Source organism: Ahaetulla prasina, chromosome 6 (assembly GCF_028640845.1).
Source record: "Ahaetulla prasina isolate Xishuangbanna chromosome 6, ASM2864084v1, whole genome shotgun sequence".
Lineage (NCBI taxonomy): Eukaryota > Metazoa > Chordata > Lepidosauria > Squamata > Colubridae > Ahaetulla > Ahaetulla prasina.
This window is the reverse complement of record NC_080544.1, coordinates 60,717,365-60,742,738: the sequence shown is the minus strand read 5'-3', so window position 1 is coordinate 60,742,738 and position 25,374 is coordinate 60,717,365. Positions and strand designations below refer to the sequence as shown.

General features: G+C 36.8%; 1 protein-coding gene across 2 annotated transcripts in view; it reads left to right on the top strand.

Moving 5' to 3' along the window:
- The window catches only part of FBXW4 (F-box and WD repeat domain containing 4), a 78,806-nt gene that overhangs the window by 36,806 nt on the left and 16,626 nt on the right, over window positions 1-25,374 (top strand). Inside the window, exon 6 of one of the 2 annotated variants that reach the window (XM_058189383.1) lies at window positions 20,653-20,718. The exons of the other annotated variant lie outside the window; for it this stretch is intronic. Coding sequence (XP_058045366.1) covers window positions 20,653-20,718 — 66 coding nt within the window. The remainder of the gene's footprint in view (window positions 1-20,652; window positions 20,719-25,374) is intronic. 2 annotated transcript variants of the gene reach the window in all.

Genomic DNA, 25,374 nt, shown 5'->3' with positions numbered 1-25,374 from the left:
CCCTTGGCAAAGTCGCACTATTCAGAGATGGTGGCTGAAAGAACTTTGGCTAATTATGCTGGACTGGAAATTACCACTTTGCTGTGCACTCCTGCTGCTGAGGCTGTTTATTCAGGGGCTGTATTTAGTGGGAACAAAGCCATCCTGCAGAGCGGGTTCAGTCCTAAGTATGAAGCTACAGGTAGAAGCTTTAAAATAAAGGGGGTAATTACCAGTGTCTCCAGGTGAAAGCCCCTCTGAACTTCAATAGCTCCATGTAGTTGGGGGGGTGAGGGTGGAGAGACAGAATTCCCATTCCCTAAATAAATGATTCCCACCAGGCAATTAAGGGGAAATAATTTCACCCAGTGAAGGGTTAGCAAGCTGCTGCTTAGAAATTGTGGGTCTTCCCCCCCCCTCCTTTGCCCTTGTTTGTCATTGCATGAGGAAACAAGGAGGGAGGAATGATTCCCACATATATACCCCAATTTCCCTGGTTGTTAAGTGGCTTGAATGTACCTAGTAGGGAACAGAGGACGGAGAGAACAAATAAAGCACAAAAAGGAATCACTGGAGCTTTACACCTGAGCAGGCTTTGAAGATTTTGACAATGCCATTCACAGCCTCTTGTAAGATATGGGTGTGAGTGGGCATCTCAGCAAAGAAACAGGAATGGTGCTCTTTTTCCACAGTGTGTGGAAGACATAGAACAATCTGCATTCCACTTAGCTGTTAGAAACCTGCAGGGGAGGGAAGGAAAAGGGGCAGAAGATGACACATAAGAAAATAAACAGAGCTTGTTTATGTAGTCTATCACCGAGCAAGGACCATTTAATACAGTCCCTTGATTTTTTGGGTAATTCTACCTTGTGTTTTTTTTTTAAATAGAAGCCTTGATATTGTTTTTGACCATGTATTTCGGAAACAAATAACAAAGAAACATTACAGTTAGGACTATAGTACTTTCTCCTTTAAAACAGGAATGCCATATTTTTCTCAAATTTTAAGAGGCAGGAATATGCATGAATAGTATTTTGAAACAATAAAAGAACTTGAATTTCCATCAGCTGTGTTAGAGATACTTATTTTGTTTATACAATGGCTTGACTAATCATTCTTGTGAAGGGTTGCTTCTTTCAAGTACTAATTTTCATATATTCAAAGATCAAAGATAAATCACAGTTTAAACTATTGCTTTGTCTCGAGGCTGTTTTACTGTGAAAAAAATTAGAAAGCTAAGTAAATAGGAGATAAAAATATACAATGTCTGATAGATCTTAATACTTTCCTTAATACTGTTATTTTCCTCAATATCAATGATATTACTGAACCTTGGCCACTCCATACGAACAGTTTAGAAAGTTGATAGCATTGTGTCTAGACACCAGAACCTGAAAAGAGTCTTTATGCCTTTTCTTGACCCAAGAGAATAGCACAATTATTGGCAGTGGTGGGCTGCTGCTGGTTCAGACTGGTTCTGGCGAACTGGTAGTTCTGACGATCAGCTGCCCCACCCCTACCCCCCCACCCTATCCTATCCTATGTTTGTTTCTTTCTGGCTCACCTGATTCACATGGCACAGCTGATTACAGTTGCCTCTGCTATTCTACTTACTGGGGCTGCCTTAGAAGGTAAGTAGCTGAGCTTCAAATTGCTGTATTTTGAATGCTGCGCACAAGTGTGTTAGGTGCATGCACACGGGCAAAGCGGGCGCTCACAGAACTGGTTGTTAGACTGGTTGTATCCCATCACTGATTATAGGTCATACCATCTCTGGCCAACAACATTGAGAAAGTAGTAGCTACATAATATCACATACATCTAGAGTCAAACTCATGTTGTCACAGTGGCGTCATGTGACGTATCAGGACTTCCCTCCTTCACTAAACCAGGCATGGGCGTGGCTAGCACGTGACGCATCCGGCCCAGAGGCCAGGAGTTTGACAGCCCCTGATCTAGAGGATGTTAATTAGATCTGTTTCAATTGGCTATAATATAGCTTGAGATTGTTCTGGTCTCTTTCTGGATTACTTGTTGATCCTTGGATATATATATATACTTTACATTATGTCCAGGTATGGATTGGCGTCATAGTTGTTGTCTGTATGACAGTTGAGGAACAGCTGATGCATATGACATCTTGGAAAAGCTTGTTATTTTTAACAGACAGAATACCAGAGTTGGAAGGGACCTTGGAGGTCCTAGTCCAACCCCCTACTTAAACAGGAGACCCTATATCATTCCAAACGAGTAGACGTCCAGTCTCTTCTTAAAAGCCTCCAGTGATGGAGCACCCACAACTTCTGAAGGCAAGCCATTGCACTGGTTAATTGTTCACACTGTTATCCTTAGTTTTAGGTTGCTTCTCTCCATGATTAGTTTCTATCCATTGTTTGTTGTCTTGCCTTTTAGGTCTTTGGAAAATAGGTTGATCCCCTCTGCTTTGTTTTTTTTGTTTTTTATTTTTAATATATTTATTTGAAGAGGGGAAATTAATGAAGCTTTCTAGATTATAGATGCTATAGTACTCATGAATATGTGGGTGTCAATTCCTGATCTAAGTAACTTTGTGAACATAAAAATCAGGAAAGTTTGGATAATTCATAGCCAGTTTAATAATTGGCATAGCTCATAGAATCATAGGTTTGGAAGGGACCTAGCCCACTCTGCCCCCGCCCAAGGCAAGAGTCTTCATTCCATACCAGACAAATGGTTATCCAATATATTCTTAATAACCTCCAGAAATGGAGCACCCACAACTCTGGAAAGCAAGCTGCTTCCGTGCTTAATAGTTTTTGCTGTCAGGAAATTCCTCCTAATGGGTTCTTAAATTCTTCTATATGATTTTTAGAAAGATCTTTTGCATGTTTTATTTGGGTATTTATATCTAGATCTATATTCATATCTATCTATCTATCTATCTATCTATCTATCTATCTATCTATCTATCTATCTATCTATCTATCTATCTAATACCCATTATATATGTGTGCACATAAACACATGTTTACATATACCAGGGGTGGGTTCTACTTACCTTTACTACCGGTTTGCAGTGGGATCGCACGCACGTGTTCGCTTCGTTTGCGCCTTCTTGCTTGCTTCTGATGACGTTGGGGTCTGTGGGCAGAGCCCCCCCCCCTCCGGTTTTCTACAGTTCACAAGAATCGATCCGAACTGGGGGCAACCTACCACTGATACATATGCACCCATATGTGTGAACACTTATTTATATACCACCTTTATTATTTTTATAAATAGTTGAAGGTGGCAAATATATCTAATACTCCTTCCTGTTTTCCTCACAGCAACAACCTTATGAGCAGGGTTGGGCTGAGAGAAAGTGATTGGCCCAAAATCATTCAGCCTGCTTGCATGCCTAAAATTAGTCTAGAATTCACAGTCTCCCAGTTTCTAACGTGGTACCTTAACCTCTAGGTCAAACAGACTCTCACAAAAAATAAACTACTCTGTCTAAAAGTCATGATAAAATAAACTGAGGTATTATGTTAGAAGAAGGCAGGTTCTATTTTAAATAATGGAAAACCATCCTAATACTAAGATCAGTTTGAGAAGTAGAATCGTTAACCATGAGAGGCAATGGGCTCCCTTCCACTAGGTATGTACAATCAGAGGTTGAACAGATATCATCTATACCAGGGATGTAAAATTTGATTTCATTGAGGGTTGCATGAGGTTATGTTTGACCTCAGGGGGCCAAGGTGGGCATGGCCACGGTGAGCATGGCCAGTTTAACCTCACTTGTGTCAGGGGTGCCTCTGGCGGCCCGAGCACTCTGCCAGCGAAAACGAGCTCCTGAGCTCCATTTTTGGCTGCAACAGCCTCCTGCAACCCTCTGCCAGCAAAAACGGAGCTTGGGGAATTGCATGCCAACTCTGTTTTTGCTGGTAGAAGCACTGCGGGCCCATTCGCTGTTTCCAGGGCAGCCCCGTGGGCCAGAGCTAAGCAGGCCTGCGGTCCGCATCTGGCCCCCGGGCCTTGAGTTTGACTCCCCTGATCTACACTGACCAAATTAGACCAGTTGTTTTAATCAGATTTTCCCAGCTTTTGATTCAGCTGAACTTTTGGCTGCTTCCGGATACAATTGTTTTAATTTGCTCATTTATTTAATACAACAAATATTTTTGTAATATGTTCTTCCACCTGTCTTGTTCTTTTCTTACCAATCTTTTCCTGATCATTCAAACACAAGACTGAAGGTGGCTCTCAGCCTAAAAGAGCTTATTTTTTCTAGCTACCAACAGTTCTATCTTTTAGGGTAGATAGATGTTCTTGTATCTCAGCAGTTCTGACATTCCTTTTCTAATTTTCTTCTAACAGCTACTTTAATTCTTAGAAATATTTCCAAAGCAACCAAATTAATAGCAGATGCTGTTAAACTGAAATAGTAACCAATTCTGAATAAAAACTGGATCTGTGTCCAGGTATGAACATTCCTCTGTTTTGTCTTATTCTTTATAGAATAGCAGGTTAATATCTATACAGCTTATAAATGTTGAGTGCTGAATCTCAGAGGCATCTGTTCTATATCTTTCATGAAAGTAAAGGCCAAGGTTTCCCCTGTACAGTTGTGTCCAAGTCTTAGGAGGCAGAGCTCCTCTCTGTTTCTTAGCTGAGACAGCCAGGGTTGTCTGAAAACATTTAAGTGGTCATATGGCAAGCATGACTATATGCCAAGGTGCGTGGAGCACTGTTATCGTCCCATGTTTCATATCAAATTGCAATCATTGTTGTATGTTCTTGGACTTCTGCATATTTGTTCTGAACCTAAAGCGGTACCTGAACCTCTCTCTTCATATCACTCTTTATTCCTCCAAGCACAAGGATAGTTTTGAGCATACCTGCAAGCATTCATTGCATCTGCACAGACATTCTCTTTGAAGAATTCTTTGGGGGAAATGTAATTCCATTTCAAAACATTCCAGCTATTTATTTGACTGCACTGACCCTTCCTATCATAATATTCTCATATTTGTATTTCTGTTTTCTTTGACAAGGAAACAAACTTTTTTGCAGTGGGGAAAATGGATAGATGGAGACAAGTCATCCAGTAAATTTTAAAATGCGAGTGTTTATATAATTTTTAAAAACTGCATGCATCTTCATATTAATTACTATATTAGTGAATTCTGCAATTGATTTTAATTGTCTGTGTGCATCTTCATATTAATTAGTATATTAAGGAGATTAAAGGATGAGAAATATAGACAGTGAATATTACTGCAGCCATCAAATTTCTCATTTCCGTTCCAAAAGAACAGCCCCACTTTTGGAAAGCTATACTTCCATATATTACCAAATACAGTAACTGTTTTTCCATATGTAGAGAAAAAAATGGCAAAGGGACTGATGACCAAAATATAATGGTGCCTGGATGTCTGGAAAAATGGTGGAATGAACTGTTGTCAGTGCACATTAAAAGTCCATCTGGAAGTAATTCAGGTTGAAATTACGTTTTTGAATGTTTTTATCTTAAAAAGAAAGTAAGACATGCAAATAGGAATACAGCCTGATAAGGAACAGAGAAGAGTATAACCTGTGTCCCTGAAGGTTTTTTTTCCTGCTTCTACTCTATGTGTCCATTGGCGGGGGTGGGTGGGGGGTGGGGAGATATACAAAAGAGAGATCAGTGAACATTCCTACATTCCAAAAATTCTACTGTACCATCTGTAACTAATTTATTCCTCTGGATATGTAGACAATGTCTTATTTGAGATAGTAGCTTAGAAATTAGTAGTAATAATAATAGTAGTAGTAGTAGTGATATCTTTATTCCGGCCATCAACAGCCATAATATAACATTCAAGAATAAATTTATAGTTCTCTTGTTGTAATAATCTAATCTACATAAGAAATGACTAAAATTAAAATTACCATCACAAGCTAAACATTAAACATTTAAGATTAAGATTATAAAGATAGTGATATGCCATCAAAAACAATGTGAATACTTTTGATTTATGTAATTTGGCTAAAACTATGGGGTAATAATTAAAATAAAAATAGCTAACATGAAATATAAAATCTGCAGGCAAACATATTAATATTAATATTGTAAATATAAAAATATAGTAATGTGGTTAAAATAGCGTACAAAGGAATGACAATAACTTAAAAGTCTGAAGAGCTAAAAGTGGTTAAAAAATCTCACTAATATACAAATTTATGGGCATAGTTATGTTAGCCTTATAGATCTAATGACAGTGTATGGTCCATATTTCATTGAAAAGAACCTAAACTCTATTATTAGTGGTTACTAACCATCTGTGGGTGGAGTTTTCATATGATATAACAGAATTTTACTACATTTAGAGAAGTAAAGTTATTATGATAATATAGTAATTAAAATAAATAAAATTTATCAGTGCTTAAGAAATTTGGACAAATGAGGGGTAATCATACCCTAAAGTTCCTGTAAAAATGGTAATTAAAGAGGATATCGGCTGTATTTTTTATGGCACCTGTGTCACAGAGCAGTGCTGTGCTTCAAAAGAACTTCTATATTTCCCTTCCAGTAATGCTTTGTGATGGAGATTAAATTAGCTCTGAATTAGGGAATTGAAATGTGATAGATAAGAAGCTGGTTTAGATTGTAAAATGTGATTTTTAAAAAATGAATATAACCTGTGGAAGAACAGCAGTCTGGGCTCAAGATAAGCATCAGTGGGAAACCCACAATAATTCATTACTGTTACTTTTTCCCAAGATATCCAAGAGGATATCGTCTGTTAAAATTAGAAGGACCAAGCCAAATGGGCTATGAAGTACCTTTAGCTAAGTAAGTAAAAATATTTTACCAGAGGCTGGATTTAACTTCACTGATCCTGCTTCCTGCCAGAGCATAGAATTTGGAACACAGCCGGGAGAAGACATTTCTTTAAAAATTGATAGGATATCCTTGTTGCTATGCAGTCCTAATTGAGTCAAACAACTTGATTGCAACAGGTATAAACTGTGCATCTTAGGCAAAATAATAAGTTTAAATTGCTGAAGCTGATTTCTGTGCATTTGAGCCACAGAATCCAGATGAGCATTTTGACTGCCACAGGCTAGTAAAATTACTATTTAAAGATCTTGACCTGCTTGATGGTATGCCACCTAATTGCCAGATTCACTGTTTTGGGTGCTGAGATATATGGATCTGGTCTTGGAAAAGTCTATTATTAATTCTCCCTTATTGAAATATGAAAAGAGTGATCTCAACACTCTCTTAACTGATAAGGCTAAAAGTAAAGTTACTGCTTTATTTGTGTTTAATAAACCACTGATGTCCCTGTGGGCTAGCATTGAAAGGTAAAAGCAAATAAGGTACCAGAGCATTTATTTAATAAATAAAACTGGGCCAATAGTCATCCTTGTCTAACTCTTCTCTTTTAGCTAAATATATTTTTATTTTTGAAACAAATTTATTTCAGTCCAAGAACAGCATAAAAATGTTTCAAACTATAGGTTTTTAAACCTCCAGAGATGCTAACACTATTGCAGCTACTTGACATTGTAAAAGGAAAAAACTACTTCTTAAAAAAAATACCAGAGGCATAGCAATTTATGTATACAGCCTATCACGAAAGTAGATAAAAGATTAATTGCATAGAGCTGTAAAATAATAACTGAACTCTACAGAGATGTACCATATACGTTGTGAATAGTATTAACATTAAATGATGTACTAATCTTATACAAGTCAATAACTAGTAGTGGACAAGTAGTAGAATGTAATAAAAATCTATGCTGTGCAAAAAGAGAGTAATGTTGAAAATTAAAAAAATAAATAAATGTTGTATATAAACAGCCTACAATACTTAGCACTGAGACCAAATCACAGCAAATATAACAATGCAAATATTTTCTCTTCTGTTGCATTCCGATCTTCCAGAGTATCTCTCAAGTATTCTTATTGCAGCAACTACTGGTGGTGTTTCTTCCTCCTTCCATTCATAACTATATGAAAACTAGAGACTGCTCTATTAACACTAATCTGCTGATTGTTTATTTGCTGTTTGTGTGAGGTTTCTCTGGAGAGAAGAGCATTTTCTCAATGTCTAGCCATCTCATGAGAATATGCAGACATGTGGAAATGCTTCTCAATGCAGACACAGCTTGAGACCATTTGCTGTGCAATGCCTACTTCTTTCCTACTCTTGAATATGTTTCTAATGTTATGGCCCTCCTTCCATCATTTTCCAGAAGGAGGGAGGGGTGCTGCAAGTTTGTGTGACCTTAGCACTAAATATAACTCTAGGAATTACCTTCCATAATGATGTCAACTGATTAGGTTAGCAGGTTGTTGGCAGCTACAATAAGACATGACATGTTCTAATGACTTATTTTAGGGGACACAGAAGCAGCGTGGAGGAAGATACAGGAAAGACAGAAGGTCCACAGGTGCTGACAAAGACTTTAACCTTTGTTGCTATAATATCAGTATTTCACAGGCCAGGCGGCTTGGTAACCCACTTCCAGACCATCAAAAATTGATTTAATTGCAATTTCCCCCCCAATTCAAAGTACTGAAGCTTGACTAATTGGAGTAATAGAGAGTAATAAGGCTCTGATTTAAAAAAAGCTTTCCTTTGCCTCCTTTTGTATCTTGTGTCATTGCCTGTCAGAGGTCAGGGAGCCTGCATATTCTATGAGACTGAGTTGCCTTCATTTGGACAAATTAGTTTACCCAACAGTAATTAAAATGCCAATGTGTGTTGGGAAAAGCTGAATGCATTGATGGGCATGTTGGTGAAGGATCTGACAGCTTTGGTGGTTGCTCTCGCACTAACGTGTTGGTGCAGACTCAAAGGCTGCATAAGTTTACGTCTATGTGGATAATACAGTTCTGTGGTTGGAAGAGGCTCTCTTGTCAGCATGCTCTGTCCCTCTGTTTCTTTTTTTGACACTTAGGTTCATTCCTTCCCCATATCCAAACTCTTTGTCCAAGCAAGATGTTGTTAACCTACTTTGTCATACACCAGATCTGTTCCTAAGAAATAGCGTTCTCCTAGCTTTCTCTTGCTTCATTGATTCTTTATATACAGTAGTTTTCAGAATGGGACAATTAGAACTAATTTGCAAGATGTGAAGATGAGAGAAAGGACTCTGATTAAAACCTGCATGTGTAATCCAGATACTGTAGTCCAGTATATTATAAAGTTCTCAGATAAAATTATTGATTTAAGATGAGACAAAAACTAAATATTTTTTAAAAGATAAAAGGAGAACCTTAGATTTTATCTACTTCAACCTGCTGCTCAGTTAGGCTCTTTTTTTTAAAAGAGATTACCATCCAGCCTCTGCTTGAAAACTCCAGAAAAGAGACCCAAAGGTGCTTTTTCAAGAGTCAACTGAAATTTCTGGTTTTTCTTTGAAGATGTTTCACTTCTCATGTAGCAATACATCCAGAAAAGAAAACTCAGCACTTAATGTGGCAGCCACCTGTTCTGCTAGCAGACTGTTTATATAATCAGAAATTCTTTCTGATATCTAGCCTGAGCATATTTCCCTATAGCTTATATAGCTTTCCTATATGGTTCTGGTCCTGTCTCTGGATAATGTAGAATTAATCCACTCTCCCTTCTATATGACAACTCTTCAAATGTTTGAAGACTAATATCGTATCTCTCCTTAGATCTCACTGATGCTATATTTGTGCCTTTAGTTTTTTGTTTGACCTAAATGTAAAACTTACATTTCTTCTTATTACATTCAGTTTATTCATTTCATTGTATGTCAGATCTGAAGTGTTAGCTATCCATTCTAGATTTATGTAACCTGAGGACATAATAAGCATTGCCTCAACACTTTTATCCAAGTCATTGATAAAAAATGTTGAGCAGTATAGACCTAGGACACAGCTCTGTTGAACTCTACTTGATAACTTATTTCCATGCTGAAGAGGTGGCATTAATGAGCACTCACTGAGTACAGTCAATTTTCAATTTTGCCTTCTTAATGGGAATTGATGTTGCGTCTTTAGTACAGTATCTTATTTCCATATCCTGGGCAGGATATCTTGGGTTCCCTAGCCTTCCTGGGTAGTTTTCTTTTTCCTACATACAAGGAAATGTATGTTCATATAAGCTATACAGTAAAATAACCTACAAATAGATAACCTGATAACCACTGTGTTTTGGATTATATCACCATATAACTCTATAGTGTGGTCAGAGTTGCTGTTAAGAACATCTGGACATTAAGATTGCCTACATCTTATATGAGGTGGGCACAATTCTTTTTTGATTTCACCTTTCATATCTATGCTCCTAATTAATGAAACATAGGATTCTCTCTCATGAAGGCCTGAATACTTCCCTATTGAGGTTTCACCTATTCTTCTGAATGGCTAGTTTAGTTTCCATGTTATCTACTACTGTTGAATAATGTGATTTTTAATAGTCAAGATTTTTGCAGCCGTTAAACTCCATTTTTCCTTTGATGATCATCCATATTTAGTAGGAAAACAGGACAGGTCTGATTTTGGAACGGTATCATTGTTGCTATATAAGCAAGATAGTTGGCCCAGTCCTATTGCCTGTGGCTGTAATAATACTTAAGTTCATTCTTCCACTCATATATCACTGCCTCAGATTATCATCCACACTTGTTGCCTAATGCCTTCCCACCCTTCTCTGTTTTGAAGGCTTCAGGTTTTCTGTAGGAACTCCAAGCAGCATAGAATAGCTAGATCTTGCCAAGGCTTTCTACAAACGAACTGTAGACAACTAGCATTGTCAAGAAGCCCTACCAAGTGCTTTTGGTTACGACTTTCTACCAGATACTTTCCCTCTACACCATCATCCAAAAAGCTAGTTGACCAGGTTATTGATCATTTCCCCTTGACGATACTAATAAAAGTTGTTATTTTTCATCTGTAGTTTCTGATTTCAAAATGTTCCTTTGGGGGTCCTAAAATTTATTGCCCCATATGCAATTCTGTCACATACCTGTCTCTATGATGGGAGAGGAAAAAATTGAGAAGGGAATTATAGTTTGGATTCCTGGTGCAAGAGACTCAGAGTAAAATATCTAATTTAGTTGAAAAGGTTATTCCAATATAGAAAGATTGTAGAAATTAGCCACTGATGCTCATGTTTCCAATCTATTACAACAGGTTCATTTGCAATAGCTGCACAAACTCAGCCTAAATCTACTAATTCTTTGAAGCCTGAAGTAAAGGGATCCTGATTTGGGGAACAAGGCAACTGGTAGGGTTACTACCACAGAGAGGTGTAGCTCCCTATGTCCAAAGCTATGGGAGGAGCTTTGAAAAATGGAAGATAAATGAAGAAGATGCAACATTAAAGTTCTTTCTGCTGGTTGCTTGTTCTTAGGGGAACAGAGACAATTCTCCTCTGCATATCCCCTACCCATCCCTAAAGGGAAACTGGAATGGAATAAGTTGCTGAACAAAACGTAAGTGTTAGAAGTTCTCTCAGAATCTTCTATCTACTTTCTGTAGGAGGTACGGTAGAAATTACTTTTTCCCAACCAAATTTCCTTGTTAGTTGTGGAAGATTTGTCCAATAAAATAATGGAGATTGAGGGATATATCTAATGTAGAAGGGTATTATTGTACCTGGAAAAAATTTGTTTGGAATAGGGTGTTCCTTCTTAAATATCTCAAAAAGGGCCGGGATAGCTCAGGCTGTTAGAAGCCTGTTATTAGAACACAGCAGCCTGCAATTACTGCAGGTTCAAGCCCGGCCCAAGGTTGACTCAGCCTTCCATCCTTTATAAGGTAGGTAAAATGAGGACCCAGATTGTTGGGGGGGCAATAAGTTGACTTTGTAAAATATACAAATAGAATGAGACTATTGCCTTATACACTGTAAGCCGCCCTGAGTCTTTGGAGAAGGGCGGGATATAAATGTAAATTAAAAAAAAAAAAGATAAAGATTAAGGGGCATTTCTAATATGGAAGATTAAATTAAAGAATTTAGGATTGAGCAGAGATGAAAATATTTGAGTATAGTGACCAGACGTCCCGCTTTTGGCGGGACAGTCCCGCTTTTTAGAAATTTGTCCCGTGTCCCGCGGCATTCTAAAAAAGTCCCGATTGTGTGAGGGTGCATTTAAGGGTGTCTTTAGGCTGGGAAGGGAAGGTCTTGACTGTGATCAAACGGAACTTCTCTCTTCAAGAGAGCAAATCTCGTTAAAGCAAAGAGAAGAGAGGCAAAGCAAAACAGGGGAGGGCAAAAAGTTTCTTCAAGGACATTCTAGGAAACGCCTGTTGTTTTATCTCTGCCCACCCAGTCATCTTCGAGCACCCGCCCCTCCCGCCCGATCGGCAGCCTGTATTCTCCGCTCGGTGTTAACTTCCTCTCTGGGAGCAGTGAGCCGAGCGGTGGGGCGTGGAAAAGAGCGCTCTGTTGCTGGGGCAATAGCCAGTCGCGGCTGAGCGCGCGCTCTCCACCCTTTGCCCATCAGCTTCGCCTCGGTTGCGCGGGAATTCCCTAGTGCTTGAACCTCTGGAAATTGGTGCCGCAGCAAAATCCAGCAAGTAGGCTTTGGAAGAAGAGCCGCTGGGGTTCGTGCCAGCAAAAAAAGAAAGAAAGGTCTGGTTTGGATTTCCTCCCCTCGGGCAATATTTGTCATAAGTGCCCCGTTACACCGAATAGAAGAAAGTGGAGAAAAGAATGCCTGTTTTGCTTGCAAAATTCAGTTCCCTTTCTTTTTCTGGCTGCTGGGGGCGTGGGGATGGGTGGGGGAGAAGGGGGCCCATTAAATGCAAAATGTATTTCTGTACACGGAAAAACCCTACCTTCACTACAGCAACTTGTAATGCCCCTTTTTGGGAATTCAGCCCAAGTTTGAACTTAAAAGTAGAACTTGGCTCAGGAATTACTTGGTCAGTTTTGGAATGATTAAACAGCAGCCGCAGCAGCAGCAGCACTACACTCGTTCCAATTGCTGAGATGAAGTAAAGATGGAGTAATTAGGTTTGGATTTTTGTGGAAGGACTGGCGCAGGAAACTTCTGGTTTCATTCATTTTAAGCATTGGCTTTTTGCATCAATTCCAGTTTAGTAAATCTCGGAGTTTTTCTAAATTTAGCAGATACGATAATCCCACAGACCTCCATTTTATACACTTTTGCCAAATACTCCATATGACAGTATTTCTTCCTTGCCCCACACCTTTATGCTATCTGTATAAATTCATCCTAATGTTTCTACCACCACCCCCTTTAATATAGTGTATTGTAATTACTCCTGATAGTAACTGCAATACACCATATGAGATAGGTAGGATCACTGTATTGTAATTAATTGAAAATGCAGTGTAAGAGATTTGATATGATCTCTGAAGATATTTTGATGGAAGGTATTCAAGAAGGAGGATATGCAGCTCCTGAACATGCACAGATCACCTTTGCTTCACATCAAGGAAGGTCACTGCTTGTTTTTTTTAATAGTCCTCCAGTTTAAAGTTGTGTGCCCATACACATTCTGCACCCTAACCTTTGACGTGAGAGACATCAAGTTGGCCACACCCACCCAGTCACATGACCACCAAGCCACACCCACCAGACAAGCCACACCCACAGAACTGGTATTAAAAAATTAGAACACCGACTTCCAGGTGGCTCCGCTGCGCTAAATGGCGGGCAATCTCAGTCCGCCCGTTCTTTGTGATTCTGTGAGAGCTGTTTAGACAGCGTTAATCTGCTGTCAACAGCTCGTAAATCTCTACCCTCGGGCAAGGAGGGGGATGATGAGCATTTGAGCTGAAGTTGAGCCCCCAAGAAAAGCCCCAGAATGATTTCTGGTGGTTTGATGGGAACGCTCCTTCTATAGCTCAAAAAAAGCTCCAGAATCCAGAACGCCTCTGCAAAAGCAGAGCAAAACGCAGCGTCCATCTCCATGACTGAAGAGGATTATTGATAAATTGTCAACACGGAAAGAGCCGAAAGCAGGAGGGCTGGCATTTGTTTGTAAGATGATTTTAACTCCCTGACAGAGAAGTTATTTGAAGAGTGGAGATGAAGAAAGATGGCGTTTTGTGTTTTGAAAGTGAAAGCTAAGGAAATGCTGATTACAATTGCTGGCGTGGAACCTTTAAGAAGAAAATAACAAGATTTTTTTTTTAAATGGAATTCTTTTTTTAAAAATCTATTCTTTTTTTTATTATCTTTTTCTTACAGTGTTTAAGAAGAAAAATTTATTGGTTTTTTTTTCTTTTTATTCCCCCCCTTTTTTTCTTCTTCTTCTTGATATTACTTAGTTTAAAAATGGCTTTTAAGCAAAGAGATTTAACCACTTCTAAAATATTGGAAATTTCTTCACTTCAGGTACGGAAATTGAGAGAGGATATTAAAGAAAGTCTAAGGAATTTTTTACAGGAGCTTATGGAGGCTCATCTTTCAGAAATAGATCAAAAATTTAATGAAATGGAGAAAGAAATACTGGATTTTAAAGATTTGGTGGAAGAGCAGAGTAGGGAGATGAAAAAATTAAAGGAATCAATTACCCCATTATTGTTATCTAGTACACAGACAGAAGAAAGACTGAATGAATTTAACCAAATTAATTCAGATTTGCAAAGGAAAATAGATGAAGTTCAAATTAATTTGAATTTAGAAAATAAAATAGATGATATTCAGGTTAAGGCTGATAAGGCAGAGGAAGAAAGGGTTATATTACAATATAAATTAATGGAATATGCTATAAGGGTGAGAGGAATAAGAGAGTGTAAGGAAGAAAATTTGAAAGAGATTTTTATTCAGGCCTTTGCTCAGATAGAGGAGTGGAATCAGAAGATTTTGAAGTTAATATTGAAAAATTTATCGTGTTAATTCTTGGTGGGCAAGGCAGAAGTGCTTACCGAGAGATGTGGTTATTTATTTTACAAATAAGAGGATTAGGTATGGAATTTTGAGCATTTTATAAAAAAAAATTTCAAATATTAGGACAAGATATAATAATGATGAAGGAAATTCCTCCTAAAATGTTAAGAAAGAGAAAAGAATTTGCCTTTCTGGTGGATGAGCTTAAGAAACATCAGATATATTTTAGATGGGAGGTTCCAGCTGGTTTAACACTGAATTATAAAGGAAGAAAGTATTTTCTCAACACAATTTGTAAAGCATGAGATTTTATACTAATGTATTAAAGATTGGGAATTCTTTGTTAACAGATGTTAAGTTGAATGGTGAATAGATGGTGAAAATGTGTAAGACAGAAGAAGGAGGAGAATGTTTAACTTTATTATATATGATTATGGTTAATTTTGTAAATGATTTATTGTGGATATAAATGTGTAATTTTAGGGGTACTATTTGATATATTTAAGGTATAAAGGAATAGGAAGATGGAATATTGTTTAATTTTGGAGGATAGATAGTAAAATTTAGGAATTTGGATTAAATATTATATTTAAGAGATGGATGTAATGTTAATTAGAATGTAATTGTTATAATAGATATATTTTGGATAAGTTATAGGTGTAATTTTAATAATGTTATTTGATATAAGTAAGGTAAAGTGAAGATTTTAACTACTACAATTGATACTTTGGATATTTGTAATATTATTTGTCGTATATATAAATGTTAAAGATGTGAAAAGATGGACTATTGCTTACCCTTGAAGGTTGGACAGAAAAATTAAAGAAACTAAGTTGGAAATATGAACTATTTTGAGAGACTGCTTAGGAAGAAAGACATTTTAGAAGAACCCTTGGTGAATATTGGAAGATGGAACGTTGTTTTGATATTGATTGATGAAGGTTGGATATTAAAACTATGTACTTTATTCAAGAATAAACACTAACTCAATCGGAAACTTCTGAGAACTCTAGGAGTGGAATGGTCTGATATATAATGGATTGGAAGAAAAGTATCTTCTTTGTCTTTGGAAGGAGTGGAGGTTTTAAGGAATGACTATGGATTATGATTTGTGCTAGATTTTAATTTTGTTGTTAGTTTTATACCCTGTATTCGGTTCTCAAAAGTCCTGGGGGTGGGGAGGAAGGGAAGGGAGGGAGGGGCAGAAAATGGATTGATAGTTAATGTACAAAGATGATTGAAGATGTATAATTAATGTAAGATCGGACCTGCCTGGCTACTACTTTAGAATGATGGGAAAGAAGGAAGTAGAAGAGAGAAGGAGGAAAGAGAAGAGGAGGAGGAGGAAAGGAAGGAAGAGGGGAAGAGGGAGAAGAAAGGAGTAGGGAGGAAAGAGGAGAGGATGTAGATAAGAGAGGGGGAAGATGGTTATGGAAAGTAGAAGAAGGTAGAGAAGGAGTAGGAAAAGGAAGGGGGGGGTGACCGGGCAGATCCGATTAATTGTATATGATGGTACATTAAATATGTTATTGGATATGTTATTGGATAAGAACGTCAAAATAAAACTTTTTTGAACAAAAAAAAAAAATTAGACCCCCCCCCCCCCCGTCAATGGTGTCCCACTTTACCAATGTTAAAATCTGGTCACTATATATTTGAGATACCTATATTTTCCCAAAATCAGTTTGCTAGAGATGAGCGGGAAGAAATAGGTGACTTGATATCGGCATCTTCATTATCAATATATTTAGGAAGTGATTATAGGTATGACATTTTTGTATGAATAATTTATCTGGAGAAAATTAGGGTGCAGCAATTGTAAAAAGAATATGTGGATCTAAATATATCCAGGGCATGTAATTCTATTGCTATTATTCGGAAAGTTTTAAATCCCAATTCTAATTCTTCATAACAAAACAAAGTATATAATATTAGAGGAGCAAATGACATTCTCTTCCTTGTAATTACAATTCAGACATTTAAAAAATAAATTCTTTGTGCTAACAACAAAAGTTACAGTTGTGAAAATGAAATGCGACGTAGGACCTTATATTTGTCCTCAATATTAGAAATTATTTTTATTTGAATTATGAGACCTTTCAGATTCTTCTAGAATGGGAAGAATTTGTAGTTCAGATTCTGTGTAGTTTGCGGGAAGTGGTGCAATTTGCAAGCCAACCCACCAAGAAATTTCTAATCCCAATCACAACAGGCTATACAAGCAGAATAGCGGGGATTAGTGTTGATGGTCTCCACCCCTCTCTTCAGTCCTATTGACATACCTTGATGCTAATTTAGACCTGTGCAGCCACTGGAAGGATGTTGCATACCTTCTTCTGAAAGACCTGTGTGTCTGTGTTGAGCAAGGGAGAGAGAGAAAAAGCAAGACAGAAATCTTAAAAACTGAATTGCCCACTTCAGTGATTTCCAAGCTGCTATTATGTTTCTAACCACGGTAATTGGCTTTACCATTTATTAATGGCTTATGCTAAAGAGACAAAAAGAGACAAAATTCAGGATTTTTTTTTAGTTCTGGGCTCCATTGAGTACAAGACTGCTTGCTGACTTGGGGGATCATTTGATGTGCCGCCCTATATTTAAGAGCTTGCAGATGTTCTGAAGACTTATCTTGGGTAGCCCATGAGGTGTGGAATGAAATCTTGTGTTTAGACATTTTGGTGAAAAGAATATGCTGCTAGCTGATGCATAAAAAGCAGTCTGTTAGCTCAAGTTCTTGGAATTCTCCATGTAGATTTTAATGAAGCAAAATCCAAAAACTTAATATGTTTATGTCCTCAATGTAATGGAGAACTTATAAATTCTAGAAATATGCTTTCAAGAATATGAGAATTGTACTCTCAGCAACTTAGGGATAGGTGGTTTAATGTGTGAACTGATTACATTTTATCAGAATTTCTAGGCTAACGAATATTTTGAATTGAAATTCTTTGAATTTATCTCTTAGATAGAAGGAGCCATACTTTTTTCATAAATAGTTGTGAATATAATTTTTAACTTCTTTAATTACATTACATAGCCAGTAAAATGGATCGTAAGTTCTGGTCCATATAGTGTTATGTAATGTAGTCACTTTTTATTTTAGAGAGAAGGGCACTTGTATGTAAAGATCAGTACCTAAAGAACAAATCTATAAAATTCGAACCAAGTTATGCTTTGAGAAAGAACTGGTATAAAATACTTTACTGGTGATATAAAATTCTATTAATAATAGCTAAAATAGATAAATCATGCAGCAATAAATGTTGGAAGCGCCATAAAAGAAAAGAAGAAACTCCAAGAAGAAATATTCTGTCATAATGTGGTGGCTATGTAACACCTCCCCCCCCCCCAAAAAAAAACACTATTGGAGAAATATTGACAGCACTACTCAGAGAATTTTAGGAATCTAATTGGAAATAAACCTCTTTTTACAAATAAATTAGGCATAATTCATGAATGAGAGCATGTTTGATGTAGTGATTAAGGCATTAGGCTAGAAACCTAGATGCAGTGAGTTCTAGTGCTGCCACAACCACAAGGTAGCTAGCTTCGGGTCAATCACTTTTTATCAGCCCCTTGGAAGTTGGCAACTGGCATGTATTTATGATGGTTGCAATGTCTTGGGGTCATGTGATCACTTTTTGCAACCTTCTGACTAGCAGAGTCAGTGGGGAAGCCAGATAACAACAGTGTTACTAACTTCACAATGTCAATGATTCACTTAACAACTGTGGTAAGAAAGGTCGTAAAATGAGGGCAAAACTCATTTAACAACTTTCTTACTAAGCAACAGAAATTTTGGGTTCAATAATGTTTAGAAGACTACCTGTATTATTTTTAGGGGTGTTTTTACCTTTTCTTCATTTTGGACATTTATAAACAATTATATAGTGGAGATGTTCACATTAAAATTCATACTTTTTATATAATAAAAAATTCAGTATATTCTGCATGAAATGTGTACTAATGTTATCAGTAATAATTGTGCAATCCCAGTCAAGAACTGTTCATTCATAAATATCTCTTTTGAAAATACATCTTTGTTTTAAATGTTATAAATACTAAACACATTTGAAAAAAATAGAATATAAGGATTATAAGACTAAAAACAATAATTATACAAATGTAGTTAATGCACTACACTTAAAAAGTCAGAAATGTTATAGTTTTATAGACACTGTGTGTGTGTGTGTGTGTGTGTGTGTGTATGCTCTTTAAATTTGTTAGAAAAGTTTTCTTAATTGGAAAAGGAAAAAAGACAATTGTATTAATAGACAATATTTAGAGAGCTTAAACAAAGCGCAACATTGCATTTAATCTTTCCAATCCAGCTGTATTCCTATGTAATTTGCCCTACCAGTACCAATTTTGTTTGTTCTACCTACCTACCTACCTACCTACCTACCTATCAATCATCTGTCTGTCTGTCTGTCTGCCTGCCTGCCTGCCTCTCTATCTATCTATCTATCTATCTATCTATCTATCTATCTATCTATCTATCTATCTATCTATCTATCTATCGCACATCTCCCTCAGAGAAGGATTCTGGCTGGTATGCAAACAAAAAGGTTAAAGCATAAAAACTGAATATAAAACATTTAAAATAAAGGCAAGGATTGCTAAAATTTGATATTAAATATAAATTAAAAGGCAGGGGGAGCACCTTCAGGGCACTAACCAACCCTCTAGCTGTGTGCTCCTTTTTTAGCCCCAAGTGGCATGAAAGAGCCAGTTCTTTAGATATTTCTGAAAGGCCAAGAGACTGGGGATCCTCCTCGCCTCTTGGGGGAGAATGTCCCAAATGGGCCAATGTTACAGATATTAGGATGATTCATCTTATTTATTTATTTATTTATTTAGTCGAATACATATTAAATAATATATATAAGTATAAGCATGAATTAAATACATAAAATGAATACAATTAAAGGGAACATTAGGACAGGGACGGTATTTATTTATTTATTATTTATTTATTTATTTATTTATTTATTTATTTATTTATTTATTTATTTCGATTTTTATACCGCCCTTCTCCCGAAGGACTCAGGGCAGTGTACAGCCAAGTAAAAATACACTGTATACAAATTAAAAGAAATTTAAAAGGAACATATTTTTTTTTTTAATTACATTTATACCCCGCCCTTCTCCGAAGACTCAGGGCGGCTTACAGTGTATAAGGCAATAGTCTCATTCTATTTGTATATTTTTACAAAGTCAACTTATTGCCCCCCCAACAATCTGGGTCCTCATTTTACCTACCTTATAAAGGATGGAAGGCTGAGTCAACCTTGGGCCGGGCTCGAACCTGCAGTAATTGCAGGCTACTGTGTTCTTAATAACAGGCTTTTACCAGCGTGAGCTAAACCGGCCCCCACATCATATTATGATGTGGCCGAAAAATTTAAAACAATTTAAAATATAAAAATATAAATAACCAGCAGTAGGCATGCTGGTGCTTTTATCTTGAAATAATTTGCCGACAGATGCTTCCCTTGTTTTAGGAAATGGCTATCATACGATCATTATGGCACAGTTATGATTTTGCCTATATTACTGTTCTGTGTGTTAGAATTGGTATTAAAAGAACAATTTCCCATATTCCTTATTCCAGTTCTCCTTAATCTGCTGCCCTCCAGTGATATTGGACTTTAATCCAATAAACTCAGCTAGCATAGAGGATTATACAAATTGGAGATGGTTGTCCTACTTAAATGTCTTGACATGGACTTCTAGAGATTTGTACTATTCTTTCTTTGTCAGGCATGAAGACTCTTATGCATTGCAATTCACAAGTCTTTGGCATATTCATTTACTTATAGCACAGATATTTAATAGTGATACAAATCTAATATTCCTTGTTTTCTTCTTTAATAGTTCATTTGTGACTGGAACAGCATGCTGTGGACATAATTCACCTTTGAGAGTCTGGGACTTAGGGAGGTAAGAATGGCATGAATAGGAACTAATTAAATCATTTAGTTCTTCTATATAGGAGAACAACTAGGAGCCCTGGTGGCGCAGTAGTTAAAATGCAGTATTGCAAGCAAACTCTGCCCACAGCTTGGAGTTTGATCCTGATGGGGCTCAAGATTAACTCAGCCTTCCATCCATACTAATATAAAATACTAACATTTTCTATGCTTTGTGTCTCATTTCCCTAGTTATTGGCAAAATGAGTCTGCAGGGACTTCTTTTGTCTATTCTGCTATTTTGCTAATAGTTGGCTTATCTTCCATTTCTGTCAAACAATTAAATTATTAGTATAAATTTAATAGCCAATAATCCATTTTATTGGCATTATTGAATCTACATATATCAAGAAGCGATTAAATTTGGTTATTGCTATCATATTTGGTAACTTATTATGGATTTTTTTGCCATTTAAATATAAGGAATAAATATATGACATGCTTTAAGGTTTCTCACTCCCTGAGACATAAGTGCAACGATTCACAGAAAAATGTTTTTGCCGAGCAGAATACTTATAAAATTAATTGATTATAATTCTGTGCTACAGAATAATATTATGATTTCTTTACATTTAAGAAGGCTTAATCTAAATATTGCATTTAGACTACGGGAAGATGATGTTCATATATCCAGTCAAGGATTGCCCATGAACTTTTTCTGGGTTACTGCACATAGAAATAACAACTCTTACAAGGCAACTAGGGAGTGGCTATGTCACCTTTTCTGCCTTTCCCAAGGAAGCTTCCACCGATAATAAAGCTATGTAGAAAATAGGATTAAGGTAATGAACAGGCAGGATAGAGTTTGATCTTTCAATAAGGCGAAAGCCTGACTGACAGGCAAAGTTAAAGCCTAGGAGACTAGCCAATGAGATTCTTCTTACAGTGGGTGCAAATTCATGGATCCCTCCCTTTTCAGTTGTTGTAGTGGAATGCAGTATACCACTGGGCAGCCCCTCTTGGGCCTCTCAAATGGGGAGGAGTGGACATTGCATAATTTAGATATAATCTATAGTTGGTCAAGCATTCTCACATGAGGAATGGTTGCTGGTGAAAACTGGGCCTTTACACAGAAAAAGAATCAAATAGGTGTGTCTATAGCTCTCTCTGCAACCCTTTTATGCTTTTTTATTTATTACTACATTAGTTTTTAAAACAAGGGTTATTTTTATTTGTGGATGTTTCTTTGGAGAGGGCCATTGATCTTACGTTATAAAACTATGTCCATCTCCATCTCTATTGTTATGAGTAGCTTCAAGAATTCAAAATAATGAAACTACATTAGTAGTTCACTACATTATTTGTGGTATGATTTAGAGCATTGAATATTAGTTCTTTAGAGCAATTCTGCTCCTGAGTGATAATACCACCTCATTTTTCATCTATTCAAAAAGAATGTGGATTTTTAGATTTTTTTAAAATCCCATCTTTATTACTTTATAACATACCTTCTATCTCCTCCTCCTGTTTTCTCCAGAAGAAGAACCCTATGAGGCAGGTTGGGCTGAGAAAGTGACTAGCCCAAAGTCATCCAGCCAGTATTCATGCATAAAGCAGGACTAGAACTCAGTGTCTCCTGGTTTCTAGGCCACTACATCACTACATCAAATTGATTCGTCAGTATGTGATCAGATTTTTTGTTTATTTTTCTCCTATTTCTGTAACTCTCATCAGTGCCTTACTTGTTTCTTTGATATATGCCAGATACGGATGTATGTATTTTTCACATTTTTATACCACCCTCTTATTAAACATATTGTAGTGTTCCAAAATACCATCAATAACAATAAAATCCATTAATATCCTTCTCACAAAATCTGTATAAAATTCATTAATTCATAAAACTTAGTTGTCCCAAGTTAACAATCAAAAAACAAATCAATGGATCATAAAATAGATCAATACAGAGTACCCATTCAAAGCACAAAGACCAGTTTTGGATTATCATATTTTAGATGCATTATGAGAAAGCCTAGTTCTCTGTAGAAATCTGTAATATAGGAAAGATGGAAGAAAAAAAGAGGAAGACCAGCAGTAAGGAGGATGGATTCAGTTACTATGGCACTATTGAACGGATCAGGTAAAGGATCAGATGGAGGATTGGATTGTAAAATTGACTGAATTTGCAGAAATTGTGAAGCTGACAAGTTTGGTCAGAGAAAAAGTGATACTTTTCTGAAAGACTGAAAATTTTATTGATAATCTCAGGATTTGCAGATTAAGAAGAGGTTGGGGAAAAATTTAAGATGATATTCGATAGAGGGGTAGAAGGCATAGTTGTGCTTTACTCTTTCTTTCTTTCTTTCTTTCTTTCTTTCTTTCTTTCTTTCTTTCTTTCTTTCTTTCTTTCTTTCTTTCTTTCTTGTTCTTATTTTATAGTTTTGTTTTTATTCATCCTGTATATTTTTACATTGAAAAAATTAAATATAAAGGATCAGACTGGAGACAGAGTGTCCTGGAGAATATCTTATCTGTGTGGTAGCTAAAAGTCAGCATCAACTCTTGGTATATAATAATTATTAATGGCTAGATATCAAGTGTGTTTTAAATGTATAGTTTTCATTGCCTTTCAGAAATTCATTTCAGGGCCTTATATTTCATTTCAGAAATATAAGGCCCTGGTGTCTGTCAAGGGACAGTGTATTCTATAATAAGGATTACCACTGAGAAAACCAGCATCCTACTATACATATCTCTTATAGAGGCAAAATCTTGGGTCACTTTCTTTGAATGTTCATATAGAATGGGCAGAATTATATAGCATACGATGGACTCTGAGGTACTCTTCAGCTGCACCATATAAATTGTCTTCAAACACAGCTCCATTAAGAGTGCATGATAATAATTTAGTTACATGATATATAAGGGCATAGGTTATCATGCTCAAATAACAGCAAAGACTCCCCTGGCTGCAACTTTCATCTCCTATTTAAGCAAGAGCCATGAGCTACAAGTGAAGGACATCTGCTTTCAGGGGAGTAGAAGCTCACCTACAGCAACCACCAGAAATACTCTTCCCAGAAGAGTCAGATGATTATTGACAACTATCATTGTCATGCTGCTAGGGCTTAGTCTTATTTCTCCCCTCCCACTCCAGTCCCTTACAACCACTGATATCTTCCAAGACTTCCACAGTATTTTGGGCCCAACAGCAAACAAATGATACCGTATCCCAATTCTACTTCTAAAATCTGCTTAAGCTGATTTGACAACATATTCTCAAATTTCCTCTAAAAAGGAAGAGTTAAAACTTGTCTAATTCAGTTGAAAGCCTCTTTAGAAAAGGGCTAATGCCATCTTTTTGAAGGTAGGTGGCATTGGGTCATCCCTTAGAGAAGCATTAATTGCATCACAATTGCCTAAAAGGAGAGAGGCAGCATGGGTCTGGTCACCAAGTGGCAGTCTCATACTGCAGAACTCCTATCCACTTTGTTAGTAGATTTTTTTCTCTATCCACTCAAAAGAATCCCATGTAACAATGCAGAATACTGCCCCTCTTATCTTACATGATTCTACTGAAATGATATTGGAAAATGAATAAATACAAGCAACTTTGCCAGCAGAGAAGCCTGCAAATATATTCAGTTGTTCTGCAGAAGCAGTATCCTGTTTGTCCTTTCCTAAGAGTGTCTGAGTTACTTTGAACAGGGTAGCTGGATGAGAATCTTAAGACTGAAGTGTCTTCACTAAGAGTGAAGAAATATATTACTTTAACAGTTTGAACTTGGGCTTTGCAAATCCAAGGATCTCACAGTCAGAAACTGAGAAGAGGCTTCACAGTAGCAATCTTGTTCAATAATCTTATCCTCTCCCTTTTTCAGAGATTGACCAATGTGACATGAAGCAGCCTACCAGAAAATTCCCAAATCCTTTCAGAAAACCCTCAGACTCCATTGGGTGTCTGGAATAAACCATCCTAATTGCTTCATCACCCTTACTGTCCTCAGCCTGGCCAGAAAGTGCTCTGACCATTGGCAAAAATGAGACATTGCAACTTTTCATGTTCAGATTATATCAACCACATGAAGCATATATCCACTAACATGATTTGGGGGTAGAACGACTCAGAGCAAGCTTCTGGTTGTCCTTGTTGTCCTGAATTTCAATGTCAACTCAAATGCATTGCTCAAATTATATATGTTGTAGTTCCTTAATACTAATAATCTCAGGGATTTGAACATCGCTTGTGAAATGCTGCTGTTGGGCAGCCCAGCTGGCAAAGCAATCCAACTTTAGCCCAGGTTCACATACAGGCACTCATACCCATTAAAAATTAGTATTGCTAATCACTGCTGAATCTGCCTAATGATCAACTACCCCTTGTGGTTTCTACAGACTTTAGAAACTGAAAAACTCAAAAGGACAAGCTGAAAATGACCAAATGAACTATGGATCTGTGTGCTGCTAAATAGCTGTAAACACTTGAATATATGTGCTTTCTTCTTTAAACATCTGTGGCACTAAACTGGCTGCTAGTGAATGTTAAGCCAGGATAAATGTTCATCTGATTAAGGAGTCTTTTCTTCATACTCTAGTATATACTCTGACATCATAGCTCAGTGTCATAGGGCTGTGTGCAGTGCTTAAATGAATTATGCTTCAGAGCATGTGTGGTTGATCAAAGAGC